The 14976-nt window shown below is 42.8% G+C and overlaps 1 protein-coding gene across 3 annotated transcripts in view; it reads left to right on the forward strand.

The window, feature by feature from the left end:
• vegfc (vascular endothelial growth factor c) overlaps positions 1-14976 on the forward strand; it is a 226157-nt gene that overhangs the window by 143524 nt on the left and 67657 nt on the right. For all 3 annotated transcript variants that reach the window (XM_063049453.1, XM_063049454.1, XM_063049455.1), the window contains exon 3: positions 13575-13765. In XM_063049453.1, coding sequence (XP_062905523.1) covers positions 13575-13765 — 191 coding nt within the window. The remainder of the gene's footprint in view (positions 1-13574; positions 13766-14976) is intronic.

The raw sequence follows: 14976 nt of genomic DNA on the forward strand, positions 1-14976 counted from the left end.
GCTGGTGAACGCAGCAGGCCAGGCAGCATCTCTAGGAAGAGGTACAGTTGACGTTTCGGACCGAGACCCTTCATCAGGACTAACTGAAGGAAGAGCTAGTAAGAGATTTGAAAGTGGGAGGGGGAAGGGGAGATAAGGAAGAGCTAGAAAGCATCTGCAGAATTCCTCGTCTTTGCGTTTTTAAATTCATTACTGCGAAGCCTCTTCTGGTGATGCCTACACTGAAGAAGTTTAAATCTTCTCAGTTAGTCCTGACGAAGGCTCTCGGCCTGAAACGTCGACTGTACCTCTTCCTAGAGATGCTACCTGGCCTGCTGCGTTCACCAGCAACTTTGATGTGTGTTGCTTGAATTTCCAGCATCCACAGAATTCCTCGTGTTCACCTATCACCTTCTAGCTTGTGCTCTTTCCCCTCCTCCCACCCTCTTATTCCAGCTTCCTCCCCCCATCCTTTCTATTCCTGATGAAGAGGCTCAGCCTGAAACATTGTTTGTTTATTTCCTTTCACAGATGCTACCTGGCCTGCTGAATTCCTCCAGCATTTTGTATGTATTACTCCAGTTGTAACATATGAGCCCAGATTATGCTGAGGGCCTGCTGGGGTTTCTCAGAGCAAGTGCCAATGTTTTTTTGCGACTCCAGTGCAGGAATGCAGAGCCTTTAGTTTGCTGACTGAGTTAATGCAGCAATTCACCCACATTCTCTGGTTTTGGACCCCGCATGGAGTTGAATAATGCCACAGAAAATTACTGAGATCCCCTAACAATTTTATATGGGAACCTGGGCCAGCTCAGTATTTGTGAGCCTAAAGTCGAACTGCAGATAGGAGAATAAAGGAGGATATATTGTACTTAATATTTATCTGTATTTGGGTTTAATGTTTTAATAATTTGGAAGTTTTATGTTCACATTTTTCAAAGTTCAAAGTACATTTACAGTATTATCAAAGTATATATACTATATACATCCTTGAGATTCATCTAAAATAAATTATAAAAATGCATTTTGCTTTTATTGCACTACTGGTGGTCCTTTAGAGAACTATGATTGAGCTGCAGTGTATCACAGATAATTATCATCTACTGCACCTGGTGATCATAATGCCATTGGTATCAAAGTAAATATGGAAAAGTTCCGGTCTGGTCTACAGGTTAAGATTCTAAATTGGAGACAGGCCAATTTTGATGGTATCAAAATGGACCTGGCAAGTGTGGACTGGGACAGGCTGTTTTCTGGAAAGAGTGTGCTCCAACATCTTTGCCCAGGCACCGGTGCACAGATGTTTAGATCAAGCCAGGGGTCAAATGCATCTGTAATGGACCTCCCAGGCTATTCCTGGACTCAGCACAGTTCCCAAGTCTATTCCAAACTAGGGAAGTAAATCTGGCTATTTTGATTTATCATCTCTGATTTCCATGTATAATTGTAGAATGACATGCCAACCTTTTAACCTCCTCTAAAATCAATCTAACTCTTCCTTCCTACATAGCTTTCTATTTTTCTATCATTCAAGTGCCTATCTAAGAGCTTATTAAATGTCCCTAATGCATCTGCCTCTACCACCAGCCCTGCCAGGGCATTCCACTCTGTGTAAAATGCTTACCCCTGACATCCTTCCCCCTTATACTTTCCTCCAATCACCTTAAAACTATGCCCTATCATATTAGCCATTTCCACTCTGGGGGGGGAGGGGGGCCTCTGGTTATCCACCAAATCTATGCCTCTTAGAAACATAGAAACATAGAAAATATAGAAAACCTACAGCACAATGCAGGCCCTTTGGCCCACAAAGTTGTGCCGAACATGTCCCTACCTTAGAAATTACTAGGCTTACCTATATCCCTCATGAACTCCATGTACCTATCCAAAAGTCTCTTAAAAGACCCTATCGTATCCGCCTCCACCACCATTGCCGGCAGCCCATTCCACGCACTCACCACTCTCTGAGTAAAAAACTTACCCCTGACATCTCCTCTGTACCTACAGCCCCAGCACCTTAAAGCTGTGTCCTCTTGTGGCAACCATTTCAGTCCTGGGAAAAAGCCTCTGACTATCCACATGATCAATGCCTCTCAGTATCTTGTACACCTCTATCAGGTCACCCCTCATCCTCTGTCACCCCAAGGAGAAAAGGCTGAGTTCGCTCAACTTATCCTCATAAGGCATGCTCCCCAATCCGGGCAACATCCTTGTAGATCTCCTCTGCACCCTTTCTATGGCTTCCACATCCTTCCTGTAGTGAGGCGACCAGAACTGAGCACAGTACTCCAAGTGTGGTCTGACCAAGGTCCTATATAGCTGCAACATTACCTCTCGGCTCCTAAATTCAAATCCATGATTGATGAAGGCCAATGCACCTTACGCCTTCTTAACCACAGAGTCAACCTGCACAGCTGCTTTGAGCGTCCTATGGACTCGGACCCCAAGATCCCTCTGATCCTCCACACTGCCAAGAGTCTTACCATTAATACTATATTCTGCCATCATATTTGACTTACCAAAATGAACCACTTCACACTTGTCTGGGTTGAACTCCATCTACCACTTCTCAGCCCAGTTTTGCATCCTATCAATGTCCCGTTGTAACCTCTGTCAGCCCTCCACACTATCCACAACACCTCCAACCTTTGTGTCATCAGCAAACTCACTAACCCATCCCTCCACTTCCTCATCCAGGTCATTTATAAAAATCACAAAGAGTAAGGGTCCCAGAACAGATCCCTGAGGGACTCCACTGGTGACCAACGTCCATACAGAATATGACCCATCTACAACCATTCTTTGCCTTCTGTAGGCAAGCCAGTTCTGGATCAACAAAGCAATGTCCCCTTGGATCCCAAGCCTCCTACTTTCTCAATAAGCCTTGCATGGGGTACCTTATCAAATGCCTTGCTGAAATCTAAATACACTACATCTACTACTCTTCCTTCATCAATGTGTTTAGTCACATCCTCAAAAAATTCAATCAGACTCGTAAGGTACGACCTGCCCTTGACAAAGCTATGCTGACTATTCCTAATCATATTATACATTTCCAAATGTTCATAAATCCTACCTGTCACTGGTCTACAATTTCCTGGTCTAACTCTACTCCCTTTCTCGAATAAAGGAATAACATCCACAACCCTCCAATCCTCCAGAACGTCTCCCGTCCCCATTGATGATTCAAAGATCATCACCAGAGGCTCAGCAATCTCTTCCCTCGCCTCCCGCAGTAGCCTGGGGTACATTTCATCCGGTCCCAGCGACTTACCTAACTAGATAATTTCCAAAGGCTCCAGCACATGCTCTTTCTTAATATCTACATGCTCAAGCTTTTCAGTCTGCTGCAAGTCATCACTACAATCACCAAGATCCTTTTCCATAGTGAGTACTGAAGTAAAGTATTCATTAAGTACCTCTGCTATTTCCTCCGGTTCCATACATACTTTCCCACTGTCACACTTGATAGGTTCTATTCTCTCACGTCTTATCCTCTTGCTCTTCACATACTTGTAGAATGCCTTGGGATTTTCCTTAATCCTGCCTGCCAAGGCCTTCTCATGGCCCCTTCTGCCTCTTAAGAAGATTTCCTTCTTAAACTCCTTCTGGTTAGCCTTATAATCTTCTAGACCTCTAACATTACCTAGCTCTCTGAACCTTTTGTAAGCTTTTCTTTTCTTCTTGACTAGATATATTACAGCCTTTGTACACCGTCATCGTCGTTGTGGCTATCCCTCGAGGTCGAGGATGATGGTCTTCGTTCTGTTGATCTACTTATGGGCTCTCAAGTGGCTTATGAGTCCAATCTTGGCTTTGAAAGTTCTTCCGCATTCAGGACAGGTAGTTCCAGATGGCAGATCAGGCTTTGGTTGTTGCTGCCTCTCTTTCCATTTTCTTCTCTTTTCTTCTAATTCTGCACGTCTGTTGGCTTCGAAAGTTGCTGTTCCTTCTCGGATGACGGCTTGCCAGAGTTTCCTGTCCTTGGCAATGTTTTTCCAGTTGTTGATATCAATGTTACATTTCTTCATATTGGCTTTTAAGATGTCTTTGAATCTCTTCCGTTGTCCACCTCTTTTACGTTTGCCTTCTTTAAGCTGGGTGTAGAAGATTTGTTTCGGTAGACGTTCGTCTTTCATCTGAACAAATCTTGTACACCTTTATCAAGGCACCTCTCATCTCACTTCACCCCAAAGAAAAAGGCCTAGCTTGCACTTTTATTCCTTTTAGTTAATGAAAATTCCATATACTGTATTTTAAAAGAAAAAAATATTTACATTGTGATTGAATATTTAACTTTTGCTTTCAAATGTTTCTGCTTACTGCAACTAGAGTTTGTCAAATGAATTCAGGGAAGTTTCCTTAGTAAGTACATAGAAGTTCCAACTTGAAAGAGTGTGACACTAGATCTCCTATTAGGGAATGAGCAGGTGACAGAAGTTTATGTCGGTGAATGCTTTGCATCCAGTGATCACAATGCCATTAATTTCAAAGTCAGTATGGAAAAGGATAAGTCTAGTCTGAGGGTTAAGTTTCTAACTTGGAAACAGGCCAATTTTGATGGTATCAAAAAGGATCTGGCAAATGTGGATAGGGACATGCTGTTTTCTGGCAATGGTGTACTTGGTAAGTGGGAGGCCTTTAATAGTAAAAATTTTGAGATACAAAACTTGTATGTGTCTGTCAAAATAAAAGGTAAAGACAACAGGTTTAGGAAACCTTGGTTTTCAAAAGGCTCTGGTTAAATAAAAAAAGCAAATGCATAGCCGGTACTGGTAGGTAGGAACAAATGAGATACTTTTGGAGTATAAAAAATGCAAGAGAACACTTAAGTAGGAATTCAGGAGGGCTGAAAGAAGGCATAGGGTTCCCTAGCAGGAGAAGGAGAAGCCCAAGGGATTCTACAGATATGTTAAGAGCAAAAAGATTTCAAGGAACAACATTAATTCTCTGGAAAATCAGAATGGTAATCTATTCATGGAGCCAAAACAGATGGGGGTGATCTTAAATGGGCTTTTTGCATCTGTATTTACTCAGGAGTCTATAGAACTGAGCCAAGCAGCAGCAAGGCCCTGGACCCTATACAGATTACGGAGGAGGAGGTGTTCGCTGCCTTGAGGCAAATTTGAGACAATAAAATCCCCAGGTCCTGACAAGGTGTTCCTTCAGCCTCTAGTATGGGAGGCTCGTGCAGAATTACAGGGATCTTTGCAGAGATATTTAAATTATCCTTAGCAACCGGAAATATTCCAGAGGATTGGTGGATAGCTTATGTTTTTCTGCTGTTTAAGAAAGCCTCTAAAAATAAACCAGGAAACCACATGCTGCTGAGCCTGACATCAGTAGAGGGAAAGCTATTGGAAGGTGTTCTAATGGACTTGATATATGAGTATTTGATAGACATGGACTGATTAGGGATAGTCAGCATGGATTTGTGTGTGGTAGGTCGTGTCTAACCAATCTTTTCGAGGAAGTTACTAGGAAAGTTGATGAAGGCAAGGCAGTGGATATTGTCTACAAGGACTTTAGCAAGGCATTTCACAAGGTTCTGCATAGGAGGTTGATTGGAAAGTTCAATCACTTGGCATTCAAGATGAGGTACTAAACTGGATTATAGGCATCCGTTAGTCTCGTGAGACCATAGATTTGCACCTTGGAAGGTTTCCAGGGCGCAGGCCTGGGCAAGGTTGTATGGAAGACGGGCAGTTGCCCATGCTGCAAGTCTCCCCTCTCCACGCCACCGATGTTGTCCAAGAGAAGGGCACTAGGGCCAATATAGCTTAGCACCAGTGTCGTCGCAGAGCAATGTTGGTTAAGTGCCTTGCTCAAGGTCACAACACGCTGCCTCAGCTGAGGCTCGAACTAGCGACCTTCAGATCACTAGACCGACACCTTAACCACTTGGCCACGCACCAACAACTGGATTAGACATTGGCTTTTTGGAAGAAGCCAGAGGATAGTAGTAGATGGTTGTCTCTCTAACTGGAGGCCTGTGACTAGTGGAGTGCTCCAAGGATTGGTGCTGTGTCTGTTGTCATTTGTCATCTATATCAAGGATCTGGATGATAATGTGCTTATCTGGATCAGCAGATTTGCAGATGATGCCAAGACTGGGCATATAGTGGACAGCGAGGAAGACAATCAGAGCTTGCAGCAGGACATGGACCAGCTGGAAATATGGACTGAAAAATGGCAGATGGAATTTAACGCAGACAAGTGCGAGGTGTTGCATTTTGGTAGGACCAACCAGGGTTGGTGTTACTTAGTGAACAGTAGGGCACTGAGGAGTGCTATAGAACAAAGGGTTCTGGAAATACAGGTACACAATTCAATGAAAGTGGTGGTGCAGATAGATAGGGTTGTAAAGAAAGCTTTTGGCACATTGGTCTTCAATATACCGGGTTCAGGAAAAGGGATGTTATGTTGAAGTTGTTAAGGTGTTGGTGAGGCCTCATTTGGAGTACTGTGAGCAGTTTCGGTCACCTATATCGTTGAAAGAGTACAGAAAAAACGTACAAGGATGTTGTCAAGACTAGAGGACCTGAGTTATAAGGAAAGTTTGATTCAGTTAGGACTTTATTCTCTGGAACGTAGAAGATTATGGACAGACTTGATTGAGGCAAACAAAGTTATGAGGGATATAGGCAAGGTAAATGTATACAGATTTTTCTGCTGAAGTTGTGTGGGACTACAACGAGAGATCATGTGTTAAGGGTGAAAAGTGAAAAGTTTAAGAGAAACATGAGGAAAATCTTCACTCAGAGGGTCTTGTGAGTGTGGAACGGGCTACTAGTGCAAGTAAGCACAAAATAATCTGCAGATGCTGGGGTCAAAGCAACACTCACAACACGCTGGAGGAACTCAGCAGGTCGGGCAGCATCCGTGGAAAAGATCGGTCGACGGTTCGGGCCGGAACCCTTGACTGGGTCCTGACGAAGGGTTCCGGCCCGAAAAGTCGACCGATCTTTTCCACGGATGCTGCCCGACCTGCTGAGTTCCTCCAGCGTGTTGTGAGTGCTACTAGTGCAAGTGGTGCATGTTAGCTTGATTTCAACAATTTAAGAGAAGTTTGCATAGGTACATGGACAGTAGGGGTATGGATGGCTATAGTCCAAGTGCAGGTCAATGGAAGTAGGCAGCTTAAATGGGTCAGCATGGTTGAGATGGGCCAAGTGGCTTGTTTTGTCCTGTACCTATCTATGACTCTATATACAGGAACAGTACAAGGTCATAATTAGAAGGCTGCTCTAAGACTTTGTGGGTGAGGCCTTAGTTCCCAATGCCTGTGGCACAACTGCTGCTTATAGCCCAATGTGTCTTCCATGTGTTGATGACAGGATCACAGTAAGGAAAAGTTTAGTCCTGTGGCAGAACTGACCCAAGCTGCATGATCACTGTGAACCAGCCATTGAATCACTGAGTGATAGAACCATACAGCACAGAAACAGGCCCTTTGGCCTACTACATCCATGCTGCTCTTACTGATCATATGCTGCCTGCACCAGGTTATATCTTTCTATGTCTTGCCCATTTACGTGCCTCACAAGATGCTGAATATTCATTCTGTCGCTCTGGATTCTAGCATTAACAATATCTTGTGTCCCTACTTAAGTGCACCTTTATGTGTGGTAATTGTATCTGATTCCACCACCTCTTCTGCCAACATTCCATATTTCCACCATTCTGTATGTTAAAAAAAACTTCTCTCAAATCCTCTTTAACGTTCCTTCCTCTTACTTTAAACCAGTATCCTCATGTTTTTGATAAACCTGCTATGTGAAAGATTCTGACTATGTACGTAGGCTAAGCCTCTTATAACTCTAGAATAGAATTTTACTGTCATTGCTCAAGACAACGAGATTGTGGTGCTACTCCAGTCAGTGCAGAACGGATATTTACAATTTATGCAGTATGGCTTAATTAAAAAAAACACATGTAGACTTCTATCAATTCAAAATAAAACCATTTTTTAAAATTTGTTTTCTATGTCAGGGTCACTTGGAAGCTTTGAAAATGCTGATGGCTTTTACATCTAGCTAAGTCTGGCAGGGTTGGAGGTGCTTGGAGAGAGTGTCTTTTGCTACATGCCAATAGTATCCCTAGTTGCTCTATAGGATTGGCAGGGGATGTGTGGGAGACTTGTCCACATTGATCAAGATTGTCACCAGCTCCAGGTCTTGACACTCAGCTTTGTGGGAAGGTGTATTCACAAGGCTCCAGAAAAGGAAAGTTTGTGGTGTTACGTACCCCGTAACTGGGTTGCGAAACCAGCAGAAATGGATCACTCAGTTGGAGTCTGGATTACTAGATCTAAGGAAGTTTTATTAAAGAAACAAGCAACACAGTAATCGAAAGGATAATAAATGCAACAGTTCAGCAATGATAAACACACATGTGCACAGAATTAAGATAACAGGATCAATCAAGCTCTATCGTTGTCTAGGGGTAAATGACCAATTTCAAAGTGACACAAAGTCCAGTTCAATTTAGTTCAGTTCGCAGTAATCGTCGCCATGGCGATGGACAATGTGGAGAGAGAGAGAACAAGAACGAATGATCATTCAAAACGGCTTCCACTCACAGTCCTGCGATATTGCTCACAAGCAGCTTTCGGGCGAGTCCTTTGTGATGTCACCTGAGGTCACCGACTGTGACCCCTCCTCCAGATGCGGTCGATCCTCTGCAGTGAACCCGGCACCCAAGCAAGAGCGGACACACACCGGGTTCCCGCTGATCGTACCTTTCCACCCTGTGCGTCTAAGGCGTGGTTCTGCAACCAGCCTTCCAAACGACTCCCGCCGACTTGCGGGGCGGCACCGCTTCCAGGGTCTCGTTACCTCGTGGTGTCGTGCGTGTCCTGCCTTAGCTAACCTGTCCCTTTTTATCCCCCTGCTGGGGTATTGCCTGTCCATCACTTCAAACAGTTCAGGGTTCAAAGGGGGAGCCGCTCTAGACATCTCTCTCTCCCGTCCCTTCATTACACATCTCCAAATGCTGCTCCATTGTCTTCCTTATCTCTTTCTCTCCCGAAGACAGGTGGCAGACCAACTGCTGATTACACAGGACAGCTAACATCTATGTGTATTCTTGTCACAGTGGGAATGGGAAATGCAAGTGATTGAGCCCCACTCAGGAAAGTCAGGGTCATCAATCTTCCGGTTGCTGGTCGTTGAGCAGTTTTTTTAATAGAGTGCCACAGCAGAGGAACAGGCCCTTCGGTAAATCTAGTTCATGAAGACCTATTTGTAGATACAGTCAGTGGTCACTATGTAAGGTAATCCCATACCTAATAAAGTGGCCACTGTGTACGTGTTCATGATCTTCTGCTACTGTAGCCCATCCACTTCAAGGTTCGACGTGCTGTGCATTCAGAGTTGCTCTTTTGTACACCACTGTTGTTGAAGTGTGGTTATTTGGGCTATTGTCGTCCTGTCAGCTTGAAACATTCTGGCCATTGTACTCTGACCTCTCTCATTAACAAGACATTTTCGCCCACAGAACTGCTGCTCACTGGATGACTTTTCTTTTTCATACCATTCTCTGCAAACTCTAGAGGCAATTGTGTGTGAAAATCCCAGGAGATCAGCAGTTTCTCAGATACTCAAACCACCCCTTTTGGCACCAACAGTCATTCCACAGTCAAAGTCACTTAGATCACATTTCTTCCTCATTCTGATATTTGATCTGAACAACTGAACCTCTTGACCATGTCAGCATGCTCTTCTGCATTGAGTTGCTGCCTGATGATTGGCTGATTAGATATTTGTATCAACAAGTGTGCCTAACAAAATGGTCACTGAGTATATAGTCGAAGGTAAAGTGTACTCCAGCTTAGCTTTGCCTCTTGTTCAGCCTCTTTCTGTCCTTTACGAGCAATCCAGTTTGGCTTTTTCAGTTTGAATCAAAGGTTGTCCATGTGAAATACTAACTCTTCTCCAAATCAACCTGTCCTATATGTAGAAATTTTTCTGCTTTTATTTTGCCTTTATCAGTTAATGCTTTTCAGTGCCAAACTGCACACAGCTGTACAAGAAAGTAGACCGTTCAGCCCATCAAATCCTTTCCTACCACCAAGCACCCATCTTTAAATCAAACTTGCTGCAGCTCATTCTAACCTTTCCACATTGTTATCATCTCATAACCAGATTCTGCAACTCATCTGCACAGGGGAGCATTTGTCAGTGGCTAATTGCCCTACCAGCCTGCATGCTTTTTGGGATGTGGGAGGAAACCCTTGCAGTTCCAAAGAGAACGAGCAAACTCCACACAGACAGTACCAGAGGTTAGGGTCGAACCCAGGTGTCTGGCACAGTGAAACTGCCGCTTTACTATCTGCTCCACCATGATACCCATAGCAGCTGAAGTATGGTGGATTCTAGTTAACTGGGACACATCAGGACCTTCGCCAAAGTGGCTGCTCCTATCATCTGAAGTTCAATGGAAATAATTCAAAAGATATATAAAAAAGACAGACTACTGTTTAACTGAGTACAAATAAGAACATAAAAACATAAGAACTAGGAGAAGGAGTAGGAGTAGGCCACCTGGCCTGTCGAGCCTGCCCTGCCATTTAATATAAGATCATGGCTGATCTGACTATGGACTCATCTCCACCTACCTGCCGTTTTCCCATAATCCGTAATTCCCCTACTATGCAAAATCAATCCAAACTTGTCTTAAATATATTTACTGAGGTAGCCTCCACTGCTTCATTGTGCAGAGAATTCCACAGATTCATTGCTTTTTTGGAAAAGCAGTTCCTCATCATCTCCATCCTAAATTTATTCCCTTGAATCTTCAGACAATGTCCCCTAGTTCTAGTCTCACCTGCCAGTAGAAATAACTTTCCTGCCTCTATCTTATCTATCCCTTTTATAATTTTATGTTTCTATAAGATCTCCTCTCGTTCTTCTGAATTCCAACGGGTGAAGTCCTGAGCGACTCAATGTCTTCATAGTCTAACCCTCTCATCTCTGGAATCAACCTGGTGAACCTCCTCTGCACTGCCTCCAAAACCAGTATATCCTTCCTCAAGTAAGGAGACCAGAACTGCATGCAGTACTCCAGATGCAGCCTCACCAGTACCCTGTACAGTTCAATGAAATACAGAACAAATTAGAACACTACCAATATGTCTACAGTGCTATAAAACTGTGTTTCAGTTTGCAATGGTCACTGACATAGAAATTTATCAAGTGGACGTTGGCATAGTATTTGATTGGTAAACTACATATTCTTAGCCACATAAAGCATCGAGTTTGTCTTTTCCCAATAACCTACAATTTCTTTTTATCAGTTCCTATCTTATTTGAACAACACAACATAGTCGTGCTTTCTTTGAACTTGATAGTTTTGTGTGTTGGTAGTAAAGGTAATCATCCGGCGTAGCACAATGAAAAAGGCCTGTTTCATCGACATTGTAAATATCATGTACACAAAACTTCTGAAGCAAGTCGGGAGTTTTGTAGATTTCCATGTTTCTGCACCTACAACATCAGCACTACCTTTCTCACCATGTGCTTTCTTCAATTTAATGTGGTGCCTATATTTCCACCAAGACAGCCAACCATTTGTTGCTTTAAAATCTTCATGACCCAGCTTCTTAGCTAGCTCCTCTCATTTGTTCTGGTCCACTAAGAGACACACCTCATCCAAGTGCAACAGAAAGCCATTGATTGAGGGTTTCTTCAACATCTGGATCCTTACCTTCACACTTTTGATTTTGGGATGTCCTCTGTTGCCCCTCACATTTTTCTCGCTGTTTATCTTGCCAATGTATCAAGTGTGCAATTGTACATTTCGACACTCCAGTTACCTCTGCCAGCTGATGATGGGTGGTGTTAGGCAGATGGCTTTGAATTTGGGCCAGTAGGGTAATTTTTTTTTGGTTAGTGTCATATCTTTTCACGGCAGGGGTCTCAAAAATTATTTTAAAATCAAAATAAAACTAAACTTATCAAAGATCACTGCTTTCTGTATCATCGTTCATTGGCCCAAATAGATAGCGTAACGCAAGCACATGCAAATGATGCAACTGTTCTCTTTAAGCATGGTGTAGTGTCGAATGGGCATGACTGACAATCACCTTCCCCAATTAAATGGCTTAGTGTCCCAAATAAATGAAAGGAATCCTGGCTATGTTATTAATTTGTTTTTGTTCTTTAGCGGTTGTCCCAAATTAGCAGTTGCTCCGATTAACCAATGGCCTAATTAATCGGAATCCACTTTATGTTGGTAGCCCAATGCAATACTTGTCTGAGGCTTACATCCTATAGAGAGGACAGAACTTACTCTTGTTCAGCCTTCAAAATTCAAACCCATATATTTCTTCCATATGAAATTGACATTGCTGACATTGCTAATTTTTTTTTCACAACACACACAAAATGCTGGAAGAACTCAGCAGGTCAGGCAGCATCTATGGAAATGAATAAACAGTTGACATTTCAGGTTGAGACCCTTCTTCCAGATTGAGAAGGAAGGGGGAAGATGCCAGGTTAAAAAGGTTGGGGAGGTGAAGGAGGCTAGCTGGAAGGTAACACGTGGGTGGGAAAGGTCAAGGGCTGGAAAAGAAAGAATCTGATAGGAGAGGAGAGTGGGCAACAGGAGAAGGGGATCCTGGGGAAGTAATTGGCAGATGGGAAGTGAAAGGTCAGAGTGGTTAATAGAGGAAGGGGGGGCGGGAGGGGGAAATTTATCCACTGGAAGGAGAAATCTATTTTCATGCTACCAGGTTGGAGGGTACCCAGATGGAATATAACATCTTGGCACAAGAGGAATCCATGGATCGACACATCAGAATGGGAAATGGGAATGGGAGTTAAAATGTTTGGCCACTGGAAAATTCTGCTTGTGGCGAATGGTGCAGAGATGCTTGACAAAGCAGTCTCCCAGTAGTTTACGATGGATCTCACCAGTGCAGAGGAGGATGCCTTTCTGTGCCCCAATTTCAAGAAGTGGTTAAGTGTCAACCATATTTTTGGGTCTTGAGTCATGTATAGGCCAGACAAGTAATGATGACAAATTTGCTTCTTTGAAGGACACTTAGTAAAGAAGATAAGATTTTTGATTAGTCAGGGCATGAGGGATTACGGGAAGAAAGCAGGAGATTGGGCTGAGAGGAAAAATGGATCAGCCATGATGCAATGACAGAGAAGACTTGATGGGCCAAATGGCCTAATTCTGATCCTATATCTTATTGCCATATGATCATATAAGTTTTTAACAAGAACCCTGGTTACTGTTACTGAGATGAGCCAGATTTATTTATTGCATGAATTCATATTCTCCAACTATAATAGTGGGATTTGAATTTACGACTCTGGGTCAGTAGTCCAGGAATATGGGTGCTACTCTTGATTTAACTGTCCACCTACCACACTACATGTAAAGGGATTAAAGCCTGCATGTGATGTTCAATATCCTAGAAGTGGTCTTGTAATCACATTTCTTAACACAGGGAGAGGGAGCATATACAGACTCTTTCGTTAATCTCATTATGAATGTATTTACTTAAAGGAGCTTCTTGTGTTGGCTTTTCATCCATCAAGTAGGTCTTGATTATTGTTCTGTGATATTTGAATCTGCCCAATCAGGTATTGATTTTGAGTGGAAAAAGACTCAGTGCATGCCCAGGGAGGTGTCCTTGGACGTGGGGAAAGAATTTGGGTCAGCAACAAACACCATCTTTAAACCGTCCTGCGTGTCTGTCTACAGATGTGGTGGCTGCTGCAATAGCGAGGGAATAACATGTATGAACACCAGCACTTCGTATGTCAGCAAGACTGTAAGTATCATAATTTACATGGCAATGCATACGCTGCTTAGGAATGTTATTTTTTTTCTTTTGCTGCACTGTGTCACATAGTGGCTACTGTCAGAGGAGCAGGAGTGGGAGTAGGCCAATCAGCTCAGGAGTGGGAGTAGGCCAATCAGCTCAGGAGTGGGAGTAGGCCAATTAGCTCAGGAGTGGGAGTAGGCCAATTAGCTGAGGAGTATGAGCAGGGCAATCAGCTCAATAGTGTGAACAGGCCAATCAGCTCAGTAGTGGGAGTATGCCAATTAGGTCAGGAATGGGAGTAGGCCAATCAGTTCGGGAGTGGGAGTAGGCTAATCAGCTCAAGAATTAAGTAGACCAATCACCCCCTCAAGCCTGCTGTACCACTCAAGTTCATTATTCAATTCTCCTCTTGTATCTCTAAATCTCTGAGGATAACAGTACTGTGTTTTATCTTTTCCCTGCTTAGTTGTGTTTCAGACATACTGTTGACTCCTCCAGAGGAAGAAAAGAGACGTGCTTAAAGAATGCCTTTTGTTTTCCAAAATATCCGCAAGAGTTTTATAACTAATGAAGAACTTGTAGAGTATAATGAAGTATAATCAGTATTGTAATGTAGGAAGCAAAATTAAGACCCATAAATACTAATGCAATAAATGATCAAATAATTTGTTTTAGTGATATTGGTCAGTTGGTCTAGGAAACTTCCTTTGAAAATTATATCTTTAATTACATTGACATGTAAGGGCAGAAGAAAGGTCAAATTGCCATTTCACCCACCTTTCACTGTGCTTCACTCACAATCTCAGTGAATTGTTTAACTTGGTTGAACAAACCTGCTTTTAAAAGGTGCTATATTTAGACCTATATGTGAAGAGAGCCAATTCATAGGATTCTCAGATTAAAACGGTGAAATGAGATGAGACAAAAGATTATCTCCTGTAGCATAAAATTCTCTTACTTTCTCATCCTGAAAATGTAAAAAATGATAAAGGAATTAATGAGAAATTAGTGAAAGGTTTGAAAAAGAATGACACTCTGTGGAATACTTAGTCAGAATTGTCATGTCCACTTACAACGGAGACTTTTTTAATGTTTTGCTTGACATCTGCTACAAATCTGCATTTGGCATCCAGGACTTGTATGGACGAAAGTTTTATCATGTCTCAGTGGAAAGAGGAAACTGAAGTACAAGCAGGGCAACTGGCAACAGACGTTCT

This window comes from Mobula hypostoma, chromosome 5, assembly GCF_963921235.1.
Source record: "Mobula hypostoma chromosome 5, sMobHyp1.1, whole genome shotgun sequence".
Classification (NCBI taxonomy): domain Eukaryota; kingdom Metazoa; phylum Chordata; class Chondrichthyes; order Myliobatiformes; family Myliobatidae; genus Mobula; species Mobula hypostoma.